The following is a 21,868-nucleotide window of genomic DNA, read 5'->3' as shown; positions in this document are numbered from 1 at the left end:
TATGTCGTTTCCATTCATTAACTTTTGTATCCTTCTGCCTATGGTTTTCAAATTATAATATGTTGTTATGAAAAAAGGAGGTCAAAGTTGGTTATTGATATTCCCTTTTCAGTCCAGGCTTTTGATAGATTGAAAAATGGCAGTTTATGTCGTTTCTTTGCAATTACGTATGAACCATTCAAACAATGCTCTTTAAACTTTAATATCCTGTTTAAATATGATGACAAAAGAGTGGTCAAGTTTGATATTGAAGATTTTCTTTTCTGCCATGCAGGAGTTACAGTCCTTGATAGATTGGAAAATAGGCATAGAATGTGGCAGGTCAAAAATGCTTGAAAGTGCCTTTCAGATACAGAAAACCCAGTTTGCTGTCAATTTGACAGCTCATTCCTTGTTACCTATTATCTGTAAAGCTATATTAATTACAAACTTTATTGTTTATTAGTTATTGCCATTAATAAATTACAATTTTTACCAATTTGTGTGGGTTTTCACCTATTATCTTGAAAACTATAAAAGATAAATAGAAATTAATAAATAACAAAATGATCAGCAAAACAAGACTTACAAATAGGTAACACAGATGAAATTGTCATATGACTCCTCCTTGTAGGAGTTATTGCTCATAAATGACTCCTCCTTGTAGGAGTTATTGCCCATAAATGACAATTGTGTACTGTATATTTTGTTCAAAAATTAAAGAAGACAGGGAGAAATCAAAAAGAAAAAAATTATCAGGTAGACAAAATGAACAAAAAAGAGATTTTATTCATGAATGACATTCTAGTCTATAATGATGGAGAATGGTCATTGTAGAAAATGCACATAGATCAAGGTTAGCAACACAGACTCTTTAGAGCCTCTAGTTTTTGTTAAAGACAGACTTTAAACCCTAAAAATAATCAGCAATACAAGATCTACAAAAGGTTAATATGATAAATGAACCCCTTAGAAGAGTTACTTACCTACTTTTTTTTTTTTTTAGTATTTTTGCCTTTACGTCTATCATGAAAACTTATACAAATCTATAAACATAGTGGAAAGTTTTGTAAGGATTTTGTTTTCTTCACGATTTTTTGTCTCGCCCACAAAGATGAAAAAGCGAGACTTAGGTGTGCTGTTTCTGTCATCGGCAATGTCAACAATGTATTAGTTTTCCACTAGTTGAAGGTCCATGATATTTGGGTATGCAGTTGTATTATTATTAGCACATCTTATTTCTAATAGATATTATTTGGTCTCCCCCTCAGTTATTGTCTATTGATTTTGAAACTTTTGCACTATTTACATATATTAGTTTGTGATCAGGTCAGTTAATAGGGATTGTTAATTCTTTCACATAAGATTATCAGAAGATTTCTTAGTCACGTCTCAGTCATTACAGCTGAATGGACGTGCTTGGTCAGCTCCACTTTACCCGCAAACTTAATGATGTTAGACTGCTGATAGATGGCTCAACAACATACTACTTTTGATGACAGAAACCAATTCAACCCTGTACAGTCTGTATAAACGTCCGCATCAGCGTACACTCCAAAACCCATTGAGGACAGTGGAGTGTTATGCCGTCTGACGTCCGAGGGCCCTGTATCCATGGTGTTGGATAATGAACAGTCATTTCACTGTCTCACAACAGAGGTCCTGATAATGCTTGCTATCATCATTATAACTATGTCCTAGACTCATCGACCAGTACTACATCATGATTGGTGGGCTGCCCAGCTGATCAACCTTGTCCTGGAAACAGCCATTGTGAAGGCAGTATTCTTCAAACCAAACCGAAATAGTCAACAAACCAGATCCTGTGCGAGAGCTTAACAGCCAGTCAAGGTCGTTAAACACCCCCTAGTAGTAGTAGTTAATAGTGAAGCACTAGACAAAAGTGGAAAGTCTAAGATAGATTGATTGATTGGTTGGTGTTTAATGCCACTTTCGACACTATTGTGCTATTTCGTGTCGGTCAGTTTTTATTGGTTGAAGAAGCCGGAGTGCCCGAAGAGAACCACCGACCTTCGGTAGGAAATCTGACAATCCTAGTCAATTAAGAATGGAGTGGAACGCACATCACCTTCCAAGTGCCGGACTTGAACTCACAACCTCAGTGTTGACAGGCTAGTGATACAGTAGTTCGACTACTTAGACCACATGGCCACCAAGACCCCTCTGGAAAGTTTAAGATAAATGGTATGCAGTTGTATTAGTATTGGTACATTTCACTTCCATGGAGATTATTTGGCCCCACCCTCTCAGTCATGGGTCTATTGACTTTGTAAGTTTTGTATAGTTTACATATTGAAGTATTGCTGTTTTAGTTCAACATTTACTTTATACTATTAAAATTACATTAAGGGGAGACATATATCTGTGTCAATAGTTTATGAAGTTAATATCTTTTGACATATTTTTACCAGATGAGGAATTTATGCTTTTTGTAGTCTCTAGTTTATTAAAACCTGCTATTTTGTAGCAATCATCACCTAGGTCAGCTTTATCATAGTATACCTAACTATAATGTAGACACATTTGTCAGTTGTTTTATTTCTTTGGTATTGGTATGTAGTAACCCTATATTTAGTGATTTTATAATTAATTTGTGCTTTATTTTTATTTGACAGTATTATCAATGGTCTTTTAGACAGGTAATTATTACTGTTGTATCTCTCATTTTATATCTTGCATTTAAATGTTGTGTGTTTTAAATTATATAAAGCATGATTGATGAACAAGTATAATAGAGTAAGGTATAGCTATATATAAGGAGAATTTATTTCAATACAAAAAACTCTCACAGAGGCTTTCATGTGTTAAAATTGTTACATCTTAACCTCAGACATTTTATTCACAAAAAATAATGCTTTCAGTTTTATTTTCTGTCAATTCAGGTTTTAATATAGGCATCCTGCAGTTATAACATATAATTTGAATACGCTTTCAATCCAAAAGTCTTAAGCATTTTATTGAAAGAGTTTTACCTCCTTGTCCTTTGGTTTTTGATGGATAGTTGTTGTATTGCCAATCATATCACATCTCCTTATTTTTCTTTCAAAAAACAATAAGATGTCTTATTCAAATATGTGGATGTGAGTAAAACATCTTTTGGAATATGGTTACATACTCAATTTTACCCTAACCTTCAAGATATGTCATTTTAGCATGTTTATTATGTCACATCATTCCCTGTTGACTCTCACTGCAGAACCTACCTATTGTATATTTTGTTAATTTTCTGGTCTGCAATGTACATGAAATTTTTATACAAAAAAAAGACAAATTCCTGTAATTACTCCTGCAAAGGAAACATGCATGCATGATGAAATCTAAATCATTATTCCCATGAGTTAATATAAATAAGATTTTTAAATTTATGTTGTAATTATTTTAATGTGTATCATTTTGTAATATAAGACTGATGATTGTTATTTTTGTAGATTACAACAGAAATGCAAAACTTTAATATTTTAGGCATCATTAAGTTAATAACAGCCTAAGGGAAGTAACTCTAAATCAATGTTGATGACTTCTTCCATTATAAGAATTATTTATCTCCCCTTTATCATAAACCTGATTAAAATATTGCAACGATTGCTGTAATATAGAAATAGACAAATTAAGGACAATGTTTCCAGTATCTCTAGATGAATGTTGCTTGCTGTTTGATATTTGGATGGCTGACTTCCTTGTTCAAGTCCTTTGATAATACTTCTGGATAGATTAAGGCTTATAAAGGTTTAAACTATTTAGTCTTGGATGAAGTAGATGGATTTTAAAATCACTTTTAGGAACTTCTTATGATTACTATATTACATTATTTCATTTCTACAAACATTCAAGCATATGCATAACTGTCATGGTCAACTAGGATAGAATGAATGTAAAAAAAAATCAAAGTTTTTGTTAAGGTACGCAGAAACACTTAAACATCTTTAGGAAGGGGTTGTAATATTATGGCCTCTGTCTTAAATTTGGTTTATAGCTCCACTACTAGCTTTCCATACTTCCAGAAATTAGCTGTTAAATATTCATTTCACTCAACCTAGGGCAAATATTGTTAAGTTCTCCAGATTTAAGATGCTGTTTGAACCCAAATTTAAACTATGATTATTGAATACAGAGAAAAATTGGCCATTTTAGGGGTAATCACTTCTCTGTGTGGCCAAGCAGTACAGATGTCTGAAAACTTGCAAAAATACATGAAGTCTGAACTGGCAAGAAATTGTTAGGTGTTAAAATTTAAAATGCTTTCAGTTCTGGATTGACTTCTTAAAAATGGGTTGCAGATTCCAGATAAGCCAAAAATTGGGGAAAAAACATCTCAAAAGTTCATTTAGCATCTATTGACAGTTTTCCTGACTTTTCACTACATATTTCGTGATTCATGTGTTCACTGAGGCCCAATGTCTATGCAGGTCAGGAGAGCTACACCTATCATTATCGTGATTCATGTGTTCACTGAGGCCCAATGTCTATGCAGGTCAGGAGAGCTACACCTATCATTATCGTGGTTCATGTGTTCACTGAGGCCCAATGTCTCTGCAGGTCAGGAGAGCTACACCTATCATTATCGTGGTTCATGTGTTCACTGAGGCCCAATGTCTATGCAGGTCAGGAGAGCCACACCTATCATTATCGTGGTTCATGTGTTCACTGAGGCCCAATGTCTCTGCAGGTCAGGAGAGCTACACCTATCATTATCGTGATTCATGTGTTCACTGAGGCCCAATGTCTCTGCAGGTCAGGAGAGCCACACCTATCATTATCGTGATTCATGTGTTCACTGAGGCCCAATGTCTCTGCAGGTCAGGAGAGCTACACCTATCATTATCGTGATTCATGTGTTCACTGAGGCCCAATGTCTCTGCAGGTCAGGAGAGCTACACCTATCATTATCGTGATTCATGTGTTCACTGAGGCCCAATGTCTATACAGGTCAGGAGAGCTACACCTATCATTATCACTACTAGTCTTGCAGGGGAATGGAAAAAGAAAAAAAAAATCAAAATTTATGTTTTTTTTATACACCAGTTTACGGGACGTATTATGGTTGACTGTCCGTCTGTCGTCAACATGTCGTACACTAACTCAAAAAGGCTATAACTAATTTGCATGAAACTTTAGTGAATTGTTTGAGCTCCCTTTCGATATTTATAAATTTTAGATTTTGCGTTTCAGAGTTTTTTATTTATTTAAAAAGGAGGTTTTTCCAGTTTTTCGGAAAATAACTCAAAAATACTTTCAGTAGTTTTCGTGAAACTTCCGTGAATTGTTTATATCTATTGACATAAGCTCCCTTTCGATTTTTATAAGTTTCAGGTTTTATGTTTCCGAGTTATGGAATTTTATTCATAGAAAAGGGGGTATTTTCTAGTTTGCGGACAATTATGCTCAAAAGTGCTTTGAACAGTTTTCGTTAAACTTTGGTGACTGTTTTATATCTATTAAAATAACCTCCCTTTAGATTTTGTATAAATTTCTGATATGACATTGAGGAGTTATGGAACTTTATTCCTTGAAAAAGCGACAGGTGTATCATGCGCTCATGGCGCAGCTCTTTATTTGGAGATGTGCAACTTTGGGGCAGCATCCTATAGTTGATTAAACTAACATACAATTTGACATGTTGCATAATGGAAGGGCAAAACTTTTGGATTAAAAAGTATGAAAAAGCCAACATCAGGTATGTTTAAACCACCCAAGGGTTGTCTAGGGGTATAGACAAACTGGTCGTCCCCTCCTATTCAGCAGTAAAACCTTTGCTAAAGGGTTGTCTAGGGGTATAAACATAATGGTCATCCCCTCCTATCCAGCAGTAAAACATGTCTCAACTTGTGATTTTGGGTACAGTTGTGCATATGGGATTTTAAAAACACCCCCTTTTCATATATTGAATAATTGTGAAATCCCTACCTATACATATATTTCACAGCGAAATCATAACCCATTCATAATGACAAAGAGTTTGGGAAATTCAGTGAAGATCGTTGCACAACAAACTGAAAAATTATGACCCATTGATATATCACAATTGGTCAATTACTACCTATTGATATATTTCCTCGGTAAAATTGCACCCCGTTGATATATTTGACGTATCAAAAAAGGGACCACATATGTATATACCTTCATATAGGAAGAGACCCCCCCTGTGTTGAAAAATGGCATTTTTTAATTTTTTAAGGGTACTCTGATTATGATTCCTGTATTTTCAAATTAGTATGAATGAAGAAAACCCCTTGCTTAAGTTTGCGTATAAAAATTTGCTCAATTCACAGAGTTTCCTCCAAAATTCTGGCTATGTCTACACCAATAGCTGACATTCATTTATCCATTTCTCCATATTTCAATTTTCTTTTCTTATTAACAGGGCAGCTAGCAGAAAATAAATTTACTTTTATCTATTATCTTGGATGTGAAAACTAAAGGTGGCGTTTGTCATCTTTATTTCTTATAACCATTTGTTCCCTTCATGGCATAAATTCAAATAAAACAACAGGGTTTACTCTTGCTTATTACATTATGGAATTAGCAACAGTGATAATTTAATTAAAATTTGATATTCCATATAGTTTGGTAGCCAGAACATGCTTCAAACAAAAGTTTTCAATGCATTGTGATCCTTTTCTATATTTATATCTAAGTGATTTCTTTGTTCTTATTCTCATCCTTTAGAATTGGCACATTTGAACTAAATCTAGTGATTTTGTCCTAAAATGAACTCATGAAAAATCTCACCTTGGAACTACTAACTGTCAGCACAATTCCTTCAGGAAACTATTGATATAAACATTTTTACACTATCAAAGAAAAAGGTCATGGTGTCTTTGTAAATGTAAATCGCATGATCTATAAATGAATGATAAAGGGAATTGTTAATTTACATGTCTTTTGTCCCCACTGTTTTCTTTTCATTCAAATTATATATTTTGGAGTAAATATCATACTGGCTTCAAAACATTTCTTCTTATTTCCCTCATTTCATCCTTTGGTTTTATTTTATTAGCTCACAGGTCCATAGACCACTGTGTCAGACCTATTCCATTCATTTGAGATTTTCTCCATTGAAGGTATTGCTACTGACACCTGAAATCCTCGATTATACAACTAAATATCTTAAAACAGGCAATCTGAGAATTAAAAAATACATTTAAGCATTATAGATACACACTCAAAACTATATAATATTAGATTAAATACTTTTATGACATGTACAAGAAATGCATTTAAGATACAGTGTGCTTAAAATCCCCATGGAGAATTTTATAAAAGTTGCCAGGTATGCTGTGAGCTTATTGATTGTGATTTTTTTTTTTTTATTTCTAAGCCTTTTTCATTTTCTATACAACTAGGTACAGCACCAATATTTTAAGAAACCTTAAACTACTGGTATTATTGTAAAACACTAACAGTTATGAGGCACCATTGATACAAGTTTCACTTCACTGATCTTAATGGCTGACATACCATATAGGGCATTATTATCCTTTATTAATGCCTGACATATAAAGTAATTGTTTAGAAGACTATAATTATCAATTATTGTAGTCCTTTTGGTTTTATCCAGCTCTTCAGTGTTTGTATTGGGTTTTAAATTTTCAAATATTTTGGCCTTGAGCATCACTGAAGAGAAAGTATTTGTCCAAATGCACATCTGGTGCGGTAAAAGTGGTACTGGTAATGTTAAAATTTATATTAAAGAAAACATTATACATTATAAGTCTTTGCTCTTTGAAGATTACATAAGACTAAGATATGTAAAAATGTCACGCTTTCCACTGTTATTTTATCTCTAATTACCTAACATTTGAAAGCAACGCAATTCAGTAGACAAGTAAAGGTTAGATCACCAAAGTAACAGAATAATGTCAAACAGTAAAGGTTAGATCACCAAAGTAACAGAATAATGTCAAACAGTAAAGGTTAGATCACCAAAGTAACAGAATAATGTCATATAGAAACATGATATAATCTATGGAGGAAGAGTATCAGCAATGTTTTTTGTTTGTTTTAGAATTGAAGAAGCATTGTTGTATGTACAGGCATGCATGATTGTGACAATAAAAACATGATCAATTTTGTTTACCCCCAAACAACTCAAACATATCGTCTGGTCTTATTAGATACGGGATGTCTAATTGAATTTCCAGGACATACACCATAAAAATTAGAAAATCTTTTATTATATAGAGATAGAAAGATCAATTTTTGTTGGTCTAGGTATATTAGATTGTATTTGTCTGATTGTAGACAATCTTAGCTGAGTATGAATACAAAAAATTACATTAAATTTTCTATGTTGAACAAGCTAAGGTTGAAGTTACTTTGGGGGAAACGAAGTGAAAATAAAACCATGGTTGATCCGTTTTCAAGATGAAAGAGTGACATCTTCTTTGTAAGAGCCTTCTTAAAGGACCACTGATAAAACACTCTCACTGATCTTACAGCTCTTGGTAGTATACATTCTCTGTCTACTTATCAGAGCCTACTAAACAACACTGATATCTCACACTGATCTTACAGCACTTGGTAGTATACATTCTCTGTCAACTTATCAGAACCTACTAAGCAGCACTGATAACTCACTGATCTTAAAGCTCTTGGTAGTATACATTCTCTGTTTACTTATCAGAGCCTACTAAACAACACTGATATCTCACACTGATCTTACAGTTCTTGGAAGTATGCATTCTCTGTCTACTTATCAGAACTTACTAAGCAGCACTGATAACTCACTGATCTTACAGGTCTTGGAAGTTTAGTACATTCTCTGTCAACATATCAGAGCCTACTAAATAGCATTGATAACTCACTGATCTTACAGCTCTTGGTAGTATACATTCTCTGTCTACTTATCAGAACCTACTGAACAACACTGATATCTCACACTGATCTTACAGCACTTGGTAGTATACATTCTCTGTCAACTTATCAGAGCCTACTAAACAACACTGATATCTCACACTGATCTTACAGTTCTTGGTAGTATACATTCTCTGTCTACTTATCAGAACCTACTGAACAACACTGATATCTCACACTGATCTTACAGCACTTGGTAGTATATATTCTCTGTCTACTTATCAGAACCTACTGAACAGGACTGATAACTCACACTGATCTTACAGCACTTGGTAGTATACATTATCTGTCAACTTATCAGAACCTACTAAGCAGCACTGATAACTCACTTATCTTACAGCACTTGGTAGTATACATTCTCTGTCTACTTATCAGAGCCTACTAAACAACACTGATATCTCACACTGATCTTACAGCACTTGGTAGTATACATTCTCTGTCTACTTATCAGAACCTACTAAACAACACTGATATCTCACACTGATCTTACAGCACTTGGTAGTATACATTCTCTGTCTACTTATTAGAGCCTACTAAACAACACTGATATCTCACACTGATCTTACAGCACTTGGTAGTATACATTCTCTGTCAACTTATCAGAACCTACTAAGCAGCACTGATAACTCACTGATCTTACAGCTCTTGGTAGTATACATTCTCTGTCTACTTATCAGAGCCTACTAAACAACACTGATATCTCACACAGATCTTACAGTTCTTGGAAGTATGCATTCTCTGTCTACTTGTCAGAGACTACTAAGTAGCACTGATAACTCGCTGATCTTATAGCTCTTGGTAATATACATTCTCTGTCTACTTATCAGAGCCTACTTAGCAGCACTGATAATTCACACTGATCTTACAGCTCTTGGTTGTATACATTCTCTCTGTCTACTTATCAGAGCCTACTAAGCAGCACTGATATCTCACACTGATCTTACAGTTCTTGGTAGTATACATTCTCTGTCTACTTATCAGAACCTACTGAAGAGCACTGATAACTCACACTGATCTTACAGCACTTGGTAGTATACATTCTCTGTCTACTTATCAGAACCTACTGAAGAGCACTGATATCTCACACTGATCTTATAGCTCTTGGTTATATACATTCTCTGTCTACTTATCAGAACCTACTGAACAGCACTGATATCTCACACTGATCTTATAGCTCTTGGTTATATACATTCTCTCTGTCTACTTATCAGAGCCTACTAAGCAGCACTGATATCTCACACTGATCTTACAGTTCTTGGTAGTATACATTCTCTGTCTACTTATCAGAACCTACTGAAGAGCACTGATAACTCACACTGATCTTACAGCACTTGGTAGTATACATTCTCTGTCTACTTATCAGAGCCTACTAAGCAGCACTGATATCTCACACTGATCTTACAGTTCTTGGTAGTATACATTCTCTGTCTACTTATCAGAACCTACTAAACAACACTGATATCTCACACTGATCTTACAGCACTTGGTAGTATACATTCTCTGTCTACTTATCAGAACCTACTAAACAACACTGATATCTCACACTGATCTTACAGCACTTGGTAGTATACATTCTCTGTCTACTTATCAGAACCTACTGAACAGCACTGATAACTCACACTGATCTTACAGCTATAAGTAGTATACATTCTCTGTCAACTTATCAGAGCCTACTAAACAACACTGATATCTCACACTGATCTTACAGTTCTTGGTAGTATACATTCTCTGTCTACTTATCAGAACCTACTGAACAACACTGATATCTCACACTGATCTTACAGCACTTGGTAGTATATATTCTCTGTCTACTTATCAGAACCTACTGAACAGCACTGATATCTCACTGATGTTACAGCTGTAGGTAGTATAAATTTTCTGTCAACTTATCAGAGCCTTTTAACACTGATTTATTCAATTATACCCCCTTTCCAGTGGCGGATCCAGGAGGGGGGTTCCGGGGGTTGGAACCCCCCTTTTATTTGGACGATCAATGCATTTGAATGGGGACATAAAGTTGGAACCCCCCTTTATCCTTGGTTGGGGAACCCCCCCCTTTTAAAAATAGGATCGGCCCCTTTCTATAGTGGGTGGTACATAGTGAGCCTGTCAGTATGTTCATTCATTCTTGTGTCCAACTTTTGAATGTGCAGCTTCTTCTGAACCACTGTACAGAATTTTTATCAAACTTTCATTAAATCTTTCTTACATGATCAACTTTTGCTCCTCCTATTTCTTTTTTTTTTGTCTGAATACTTTGGGGTTTTTCTTTGGGATGACATGAACTTTGTCATATCAAACACTATCTGATTATGGTACACATTTTTAATGAAAATTTCTTGGAACTTGACTATAACCTCTTTATTTGTTTTTTTGGTGTGATTTTTTCTTCCTTTTTACTGGAGAGGGTTGACGCTTACCAAAGCAAGGTCTTTGTCATTGCTTTATTTAGGGAGAACCCATTTTGATCTGCAACTCCACCTAACACCTGATTACAATTTATTGAAACTTTCTCATAAAATGATATAGTGCATCCCCTATTTTGTTTTTTTATTAGAATCATTTCCCTGATTTCCTTCAGTAAATCATTTGCACACTACAGTGTAGCATTTATCTCCCCTTCTCCTACTTAACCCCTAATCAAAATTTGATGTAATTTTCTCAGAATCTTCACCATATAATGCCATTGTGCACCTATTTAGATCTTGATTCTAGACAGAGTTTTATTATACTGTGTCCTTGTTTCAGCTGAAAGTTTGTGAATGTTAAACCTGATGTTACTTTTGTTAGTGTTAAACTGGTTGTTGTACGTTTGTAGATATATCCAATTTAAACATCCGAAAAAAGAATAAGTATTAAGTATTTTAAAAGAGAGAAAAGAACTTTTTCCTTTTTTTTTAATTATATCTGAATGTAATTTGATTCAAAAAGTTGAAAAAGAAGTGATATCATAATACAGATATATATAAAATGACTAATTATTTGGTATTATGGCTTTGTTATCAGTTACAGGTTATATCCGGAGAGTTTAGTTTTCACACTCGGAGGATATTGGATCTTGATAAGTTTTTGTCCAACGTTAAGTAGCAATTTCTCAGTGAATAGAAGTTGTAAATAATGTTTATTGGGAGGAAAGTGAAGATTTCATAATAAAATGTTACACAAAGAAGAAAAATCAATTTTTGTTTTTCCAAATATTAGCTTTTGGTGATTCTCAGTTCATTGATATATTATCATTGTATTGTAGCATCTCTAAGTAATATCAATCTAACATTTGTAGTACTACTAATATCAATCATGGGTTTTATTTAGTAATTATCGCAGATATTGTAAAGGCAGATTTGACTCTTGGGTTTTTTGATTGACTTATGAGAAGTTGAACTGTGATTAAACCTGGAGGATTTTATTGTCAACAATGATTTATTTAGATTTTTAGCTATAGGCACATCTGTTTCCATGACTGAACATTAGTAGCTTTGGTTGTTTAGGTGTCTTTAAAACACTGATTGAAATTTTGCAATCACAAAGGTCACAATCACTAGTACTAAGGATCAGAACAGAAAGATTGATGGTTGATATATAGTATCACCCAGCTGATTATTTGCTTGCTTGCAATTGCATGTCACAGTATTGCTGTCAACATTGAGTAGAATCCATACTGTATAGCAAACTACTTTGACTATACATTGTGTTGATGCAACATTAAATGGACAGACTTTGTGGACCCAACAGAATACTGACCATCATTGTATAGGCATCATAGACAGGTTAAATGTACAGATCTAAGGTTCAGGAAATATATATATTGGAGTATATAGGAATCAGTCTGTCTGTCAGGACCCATTGCTTCGACTTTATCCCTTGTTTGATTCACTCAAACTTTATAGAATAAAAGATCATGATAAGCAAACATTACTTTGTGAAAGAATTTTCATTCTGTTTAGTTTATCCAGAATTGTGTCCCTTTCACCTTAGAAAAATTAACCCTTTTTAAAACTCCTCGTACATGGTTTATTGTCGCAACATGAAACTTACTACATTGTAATATCCTAAGATGCAGATATTCATGTGGTTAGAATTTTCCCGTCCATTGATTTTTATGCCCCGTTGTCAACTGAGCAGGCATTAAGTGTTACCCTTGTACGTCTGTATGTCTGTCCATCGATCCGTATGTACATCCAAAAATTGGTTTCCATTCTTTAGTTTGCCTTAACCAAATGTTATGAAACTTAGAATTAGGGTGGCATCACTTTTACTGTTCTTGAGTCACAGCCCTTTTATAACATTATATGCAATTGGGGGCATCCTCTGTGTCCCATGCACACATTCTCCATTTATTTTCTTAGTTTTGCCCTTTTCACCTTCAAATTTTTGGCCTTGTAAAGAACTGACCATGTCATTGCAACTAGTACAGTGTTTTATTGTATCTACAGGAAACTTGGTATTATGTTAGATCCTTATATACAGACGTGCATGTGGGTATAGAATGTTCCAGTCCATTGAGATTTCTCAGACATCCCTCTTTGAAATTATACAATTTTGGCTTAGTCCAGTCCCTTCCTTGTCATCACAACTCTTCAAAAATGGTTAATTATATCTACATGAATCTTATAATTAGTATATTGTTCCGACCTAATAATTTCAAAGATATGGGACAAAATCAAATAAAATACCAGAAAAAAGTCCAAATGTATATTATCAAATCAAAGTGCTGCAAACATTTAAAATCAATTTGTGGATTCCAACAATATGTAGATTGCAGTGATAAAAAAGCAATTAGATATATGAAGATTCAGCACTACAAAGTACTACAAAGTATACAAGTTTTTGAATAATTTGATTTTAAAAATCTTCTCACCAGGAAGTAGGTTATTTTAACTTAATATTAATAGATTGAAATTGTAATAATTCAAAATTGATAGACTTGATGTATAATATGGGAACTCTGACATTCTAAGACTGCCTTTTTTGTTTTATAATTAATACAGGTAAACAAGAAGAAATCTACATTCTAATATCCTGTTACATGTCTTACATGTGGGAGTTCTATGAAAATATATAATATTAATGAAGACTTCAAACTGCTAATGAGTTGTGCAGGATAGACTTGAACAATAAATTTCTTTATCAACACACCTTTTTTATAAGATACTTATAAATCAATTGTTCAAATTAGATTGTTTGCCACTATTAAAGTCAAAAAGTCAGCATCCTGCAAAATTCTTAATTCTGTTTTTCTGGTAGATCTAATAGAAAGACATTCTAAATATATGTAAAATTTTGGGATACCAATGATTGTTTTCTATTAAGCAATTCTTGAAGTTAAGCTTTGTTATCAACCAATTTAATAAGTACAGATAGAGTTATGTCAAATATTATGAAGGCAGTTTACGGTACTCTGAGATTCCAATAGATACTGATAAGGATATTAAGATGTGCCGTACAATATCCTAGATACATTGTACCATTATAGTGATGTGTATATTATATAAGCTTCACATAACATAAGAATATTTGGTGTACAATTAATAACTTCAAATAACATTAAAATATATGGTGTAGTCACTGGTAAGCTTCAAAGATATAAGAATATACATTGTGCATTGATTAAGTTGCAAATAAAAAGAATAGTTGGTGTACACTTTAGACCTTCAAATAACATAAGAATATTTGGTGTACACTTTAAACCTTCAAATAACAAAAGAACATTTGGTGTACACTGTAAACCTTCAATTAACATAAGAATATTTGGTGAACACTAACTTAATTTTCCACAGAGGTTATTCATTAATGATGTTTTAATTCAAAATTGGTAGGATTTTAGCATTAAGATTTTTTATTGCAATATATAAAAAAAATTATGTAAAGTAAAATATATATTAAACAATATGATTGACAGATGGCAGCGAATCAATACTACCATTTTCTACATAAGGAAATGCCTGTACCAAGTCAGGAATAGGACAGTTGTTATCCATTCGTTTGATGTGTTTTAGCTTTTGATTTTGCTATTTCATAAGGGACTCTCTGATTTGAATTTTCCTTGGAGTTCGGTATTTTTGTTATTTTACTTTCTACTTAATAAGTGAATTGTTAGGAAGATTTAATGTCCTGTAAACTGAGTTCGAGGGATGTGTTATCTTTAAAGTGTTGTATAAAATAAAATCCTCTCCTTTTCCTTATGTGGAACCTTTCTTTTCAAAATAGACTAATTAAGCAAGCAACAATGATTCAATCTTTTTCAAAAAACTTCTGATCTGAAAATATTTTTTTGCATCAAACCAGTCTAACAAAATCTAACTGCATGACTAATAATAAGTGAATAATGGTCTAAGGGACGTAACTTGAAAAAGCCATCACAATTTGCAATTTTTTTTTTAATTAACCTATGACCCCTCATTAGATGTATTGAGATTTTACAAGTCCGAACAAATCTTAACCTACTAGCAAAGTCAAATATCTGATTTTGATCAGATTGAACGTTTTAAGTCTGTCACAATTAGACAACAGACTAATAAGGATAACAAAATGAAACTCAGAAATGGAAAAACACTTAATACCTGTCATTGAAACTCGTTCAAAATCGCTTATCTAAAAATACTACAATCGCTAACATTTTTAGCTCACCTGACCTGAAAGGTCAAGTGAGCTTTTCTCATCACTTTGCGTCCGTCGTCCGCCGTCCTGCGTCCGTAGTCCGTCGTCCATAAACTTTTACAAAAATCTTCTCCTCTGAAACTACTGGGCCAAATTTGACCAAACTTGGCCACAATCATCATTGGGGTATCTAGTTTAAAAAATGTGTCCGGTGACCCGGCCAACCAACCAAGATGGCCGCCATGGCTAAAAATAGAACATAGGGGTAAAATGTAGATTTTGGCTTATATCTCTGAAACCAAAGCATTTAGAGCAAATCTGACAGGGTAAAATTGTTTATTAGGTCAAGATCTATCTGCCCTGAAATTTTCAGATGAATCGGACAACCTGTTGTTGGGTTGCTGCCCCTGAATTGGTAATTTTAAGGAAATTTTTCCGTTTTTGGTTATCATCTTGAATATTATTATAGATAGAGATAAACTGTAAACAGCAATAATGTTCAGCAAAGTAAGATCTACAAATAAGTCAACTTGACCAAAATGGTCAGTTGACCCCTTAAGGAGTTATTGCCCTTTATAGTCAATTTTTAACCATTTTTCGTAAATTTTTGTAATCTTTTACAAAAATCTTCTCCTCTGAAACTATTAAGACAAATTTAACCAAACTTGTCCACAATCATCATTAGGGTATCTTGTTTAAAAAATGTGTCCGATGACCCCGCCCGTGAACCAAGATGGCCGACATGGCTAAAAAATAGTACATAGGGTAAAATGCAGTTTTTGGCTCATATCTCTGAAACCAAAGCATTTAGAGCAAATCTGATGAGTATAAAATTGTTCATTAGGTCAAGATCTATCTGCCCTGAAATTTTCTTACCAATCAGGCAACCCGTTGTTGGGTTGCTGCCCCTGAATTGGTAATTTTAAGGAAATTTTGCCGTTTTTGGTTATTATCTTGAATATTATTATAGATAGAGATAAACTGTAAACAGCAATAATGTTCAGCAAAGTAAGATCTACAAATAAGTCAACTTGACCAAAATTGTCAGTTGACCCCTTAAGGAGTTATTGCCCTTTATAGTCAATTTTTAACCATTTTTCGTAAATTTTTGTAATTTTTTACAAAAATCTTCTCCTCTGAAACTACTAAGACAAATTTAACCAAACTTGTCCACAATCATCATTAGGGTATCTAGTTTAAAAAATGTGTCCAATGACTCCGCCCGCGAACCAAGATGGCCGACATGGCTAAAAAATAGTACATAGGGTAAAATGCAGTTTTTGGCTCATATCTCTGATACCAAAGCATTTAGAGCAAATCTGACATGGGGGTAAAATTGTTCATTAGGTCAAGATCTATCTGCCCTGAAATTTTCAGACCAATCAGGCAACACATTGTTGGGTTGCTGCCCCTGAATTGGTAATTTTAAGAAAATTTTGCAGCTTTTGGTTAATATCTTGAATATTATTATAGATAGAGATAAACTGTAAACAGCAATAATGTACAGCAAAGTTAGATCTACAAATAAGGCAACATGACCAAAATTGTCAATTGACCCCTTAAGGAGTTATTGCCCTTTATAGTCAATTTTTTACAATTTTCATAAATTTTGTAAATTTTTGTAAATTTTTACAAAGTATTTTCCACTGTATCTACCGGGCCAAGTTCATTATAGATAGAGATAATAGTAAGGAGCAAGAATGTTCAGTAAAGTAAGATCTACAAACACATCACCATCACCAAAACACATCACCATCACCAAAACACAATTTTGTCATGAATCCATCTGTGTCCTTTGTTTAATATGCACATAGACCAAGGTGAGCGACACAGGCTCTTTAGAGCCTCTAGCTAATAATAAAAATTGTAGTTACCCTTCTATCAATAAGTGTCATGCCAAAAAATTACTTACATGTCCCCGTCTTTCCACCAACAATACGATAAGGTCAATGTTTAATGGTTGCACATTTTCCTTAAATTTTGAAACTGATTTAAATTGAAAAACTAACAGTATTATCTATTTACTAACATGAAACAAACCGGGATGCGGTATTCAGTACGTAGGTGAAACCGGACGCTATTTATCTAAATGCACACAAGAACACCTTTATTGTTTTAGAAGACCCCATAAATTCAAAAGTGTCATTTATCAACACCTTCGGAAGCACAATCATCCTATCAAATATTTAACAGTTCAACCTTTAGAAGTAGTAAATAAGCAGCCTGGGGTCAATCTCATTCAAAATTTGTACGATCACGGAAAATTCGGTTAATGTCACTCCAGAGTTATGGCACTTTAATTATCAGATTTGAGTAAATACCATAACTTGAGTTTGCTTGATTGATATAGTGGAAACTACATAATTGTTGAAATTGGTGAACATAACAAACTGTTTGATATCCTCAGGCATGATTATCTACAGAGCTATTTTATTTGCTTTAATATTTATGGTCAAATGCCTTTGATATCACATTTTATTCTTACAACAATTTCAATATGCCCAATAAGGGCGTATCATGCACTCTTGGCGGACCTGTTTATTCAGGATGAAGTACTGTAAATTTCCAAAATAATTTTGCAATTAAGGAATTAAAACAGCACTATAATTGAAGAGTTGCAGCCGTCAATTGCTGATTTGATGGTCGCAAATACAATTTTACTGGCGATGGGTGGATTTGTCGGAAATTTTAGCCAATGTAAAAAAATTGTTATTGGATAGATACATAAAATTAGCATGGGATAGCTGTCGCATGAATAAGAACTCACCTTTTTAATTGACGTAGCATTATTTCTAATACTGACCACTCTCCATTGTAAGAAGTATTCTTGGCAACTGTTAAGTGAGACTGCTGACCATTTGTTTTTATGCCCCACTTAGAGGCATTATGTTTTTCGGTCTGACTGCGTCAGTTCTTTCGTTCGTCTGTTTGTCCGTCCGTCCCGCTTCAGGTTAAAGTTTTTGGTCAAGGTAGTTTTTGATGAAGTTGAAGTCCAATCAACTTGAAACTTAGTACACATGTTCCCTATGATATGATCTTTCTAATTTTAATGCCAAATTAGAGTTTTGACCCCAATTTCACGGTCCACTGAACATAAAAAATGATAGTGCGAGTGGGGCATCCGTGTACTATGGACACATTCTTGTTCTTTTTCTTTTTTACGACATGAGAATTGATCGAAGCTCAATTGATTTTAACATTTCAAATTTAGTTCTACAGTTCTAGTAATATTTAGAAATTTCATATCACACAAGGTATATGGGTATATGTGTCAAACTTTTAACAGTCTTTAAAAAAAAAATTTCCTTATGTGTCATCATGACATCAAGCTTAGTCTCCTTTCTTTCAAGCTTTTTAAACAGCAGAACCAGAAAACAGTAATTAATGAATGACTTCAACGAGACGACAAAGAAAAAAAAGAATTTTAACAAGACTTTGTTTATCAAAGAATGAACATCTCAGGAAAGGTATAAATCAGTGAAGAATTAGAGATATAGTCTTATACTGTCAAACAGACGGCAGTATGTTGTATTGTTTCTACTTAACTTTAACATTTATGTTGTTGTTACTCTGCAGGTCACGATTGATTTGTCAGTTTTACGTACATTGTTCCTTACTAATAGGATCAGTATGGTTTGACTGGATTAAAAGATTCACCATAACATCATTGATTTGACTACAAAGTCCTAGTATGACATTATATGTACCATTATAAAGGGATTATACTGTCTGTTCATTATATAGCTGTGTAAGATTATGGTCCGTTTGATTACTTTTCTAATCTTCAATAAAATGTCTTACATTGTCCAAAAGCTTGCCATTAAATCTACTGAATCATTACGTCTCCCTCTTTTTCATTATTGTATATTTTTGGAAAGCTTGCCAGTAAATCTGCTGAATCATTACGTCTCCCTCTTTAACAATATTATAGATCTTTGGAAAGCTTGCCAGTATATCTACTGAATTATTACGTCTCCCTCTTTATCAATATTGTATATCTTCGGAAAGCTTGCCAGTAAATCTGCTGAATCATTACGTCTCCCTCTTTATCAATATTGTATACCTTTGGAAAGCTTGCTAGTAAATCTGCTGAATCATTATGTCTCCCTCTTTATCAATATTGAAGATCTTTGGAAAGCTTGCCAGTATATCTAACTGAATCATTTAGTCTCCCTCTTTATCAATATTGCATATCTTTGTAAAGCTTGCCAGTAAATCTCTTGAATTATTACATCTCCCCCTTTATCAATATTGTAGATCTTTGTAAAGCTTGCCAGTATATCTACTGAATCATTACCTCTCCCTCTTTATCAAAATTGTATATCTTTGGAAAGCTTGCAAGTAAATCTACTGAATCATTACGTCTCCCTCTCTTTATCAATATTGTATATCTGCTGAATCACTACGTCTCCCTCTTTATCAATATTTTAGATCTTTGTAAAGTTTGCCAGTAAATCTGCTGAATCATTACATCTCCCTCTTTATCAATATTATATATCTTTGGAAAGCTTGCAAGTAAATCTGCTGAATCATTACATCTCCCCTTTATCAATATTATATATCTTTGGACAGCTTGCCAGTAAATCTGCTGAATCATTACATCTCCCCCTTTATCAATATTGTATATCTTTGGAAAGCTTGCCAGTAAATCTACTGAATCATTATGTCTCCCTCTTTATCAATATTGTATATCTTTGGAAAGCTTACCAGTAAATCTGCTGAATCATTATGTCTTCCCCTTTATCAATATTGTATATCTTTGTAAAGCTTACCAGTAAATCTGCTGTATCATTACGTCTCCCCCTTATCAGTATTGTATATCTTTGTGTTGCGTAAGAAAATTTATACAAACATTATGAAATAGATGTAGAAATATGCTTGATTTGCTTTTTGCAATTTTCTTGGTATGTCTTCTTTTTTTTCTGTTCGTTTTTTTTTTTGGCACATTTAATTACTGTTTTCAGACATTGAAGACTAAATTAGGTAACTTTTTATTGACCGAAACACATGCATTATAGAATTGTCTTCTTTTATTTTAGTTTTTGGGTTGTAGTTGTGATATTGTATTGATATCTCATCGTTTTATACCCAGCATCTCCTGTTTTTTTAATTCAATCTTAAAACCAGGGGGGTGGGTGGGTTAGACTGACATGGAAAAGGCAAAGACAACTGAAAATGTTTGTTTAAATTGGTGAAAGTTACCTTACAGTTTAAAGCGGCATGATTGACCAATATTAAAGAAATACGATCACCTTGTGGTAAAAAATTGGAAAAAAACTATATTTCAATTACCCATTAGTACATACTATCCAACAATTACTCTTCAAATTAAATGATTTATTCTTTTACATTAAAAAAGTTCTATAACAAGTTTAGAAGAAGCATGTCATTAGATATGAAATAGTATTGATTCTGGATTATTTTGTCATCTTGTTAGTCCAAAAATCTATTTGGAATATCCATATTCTTAAAATGATTGAAATTTATAAAAACAGACAAAGTGATTGAAATCCAGTAGACGAGTGTTGTATAGAATGCAATAAATGGGCCATATAATTTTTAATTGCAATGAAAACAGTAAATATTTATCTTCAATACCAATTGATGATACAGTTACTTTTGGTTATTGAATATCGTTTGTAGCATTCACTGGACAACTACAGGATTTATAGGCTGATGTCGTGTAATCAATAAAAAGAATTGTTAGAAATAAACAAGATACATTAGTTCCCATCACAAGCCAGATGCTGCGGACGTTTACATTTAAGTATGCACGGGAGTTTGCAATGTGAATAATTTCCATGCAGTGATTTTATTTCATATTCTACCTGCTATGATCTCGAGAAGAATAATTTAATGATTACTTTGTGATTTTGTGATGGGTTGCGGTTTAATAATCATTAACTCATGACATTCCGTATAAATGCAGTTGATAAAAGTATGTAAAAGAACATGAAAGTTTTATATTAATACTCGATCAACATGGAAAATGTTATAATGTGATCATAATTTAGGATTTCTTACGATTTTTATGTCCTTATAATGTTGAGGAGGTATATTATAGATTTGTTTCTATAGCCAAAAATGGCAATCACTCAAGTGTTAAATTTTAAATCTTCATAATACTTTAAGAAAATAAATGGACAAAAATTGATGGCCACTTGGGGTGATGAATTTTAAAGAGTGATATAATCTGATTCACTTCATAAGATGGACTTGCTTTATTTAAAAGGATATATATAACAATATCATGTTTTCTATAAATTGTTACAATTTGTATGTAAGCTTTTGGGTTTCGAGAACGTAAAGCTGCATTAATGATTTGAGTTAATAAGCCGATTTACATTGATTTCATGATTTTGACAATGTTTGAACTGTCCAAGATTTTCATCCATTGTTGACAGACCAAAATCATTAT

At 33.3% G+C, this 21,868-nt stretch overlaps 1 protein-coding gene across 7 annotated transcripts in view; it reads left to right on the top strand.

Moving 5' to 3' along the window:
- LOC127725399 (synaptotagmin-7-like) overlaps positions 1-21,868 on the top strand; it is a 209,818-nt gene that overhangs the window by 127,182 nt on the left and 60,768 nt on the right. The window contains exon 2 of one of the 7 annotated variants that reach the window (XM_052232339.1): positions 2,616-2,639. The exons of the other annotated variants lie outside the window; for them this stretch is intronic. Within the exon in view, the coding sequence (XP_052088299.1) occupies positions 2,616-2,639 (24 nt within the window). The remainder of the gene's footprint in view (positions 1-2,615; positions 2,640-21,868) is intronic. 7 annotated transcript variants of the gene reach the window in all.

Source organism: Mytilus californianus, unplaced genomic scaffold, assembly GCF_021869535.1.
Source record: "Mytilus californianus isolate M0D057914Y unplaced genomic scaffold, xbMytCali1.0.p SCAF_15, whole genome shotgun sequence".
NCBI classification, from domain to species: Eukaryota; Metazoa; Mollusca; class Bivalvia; order Mytilida; family Mytilidae; genus Mytilus; species Mytilus californianus.
Note: the sequence above shows the minus strand (reverse complement) of the source record. Positions and strands in the feature narration are given on the sequence as shown.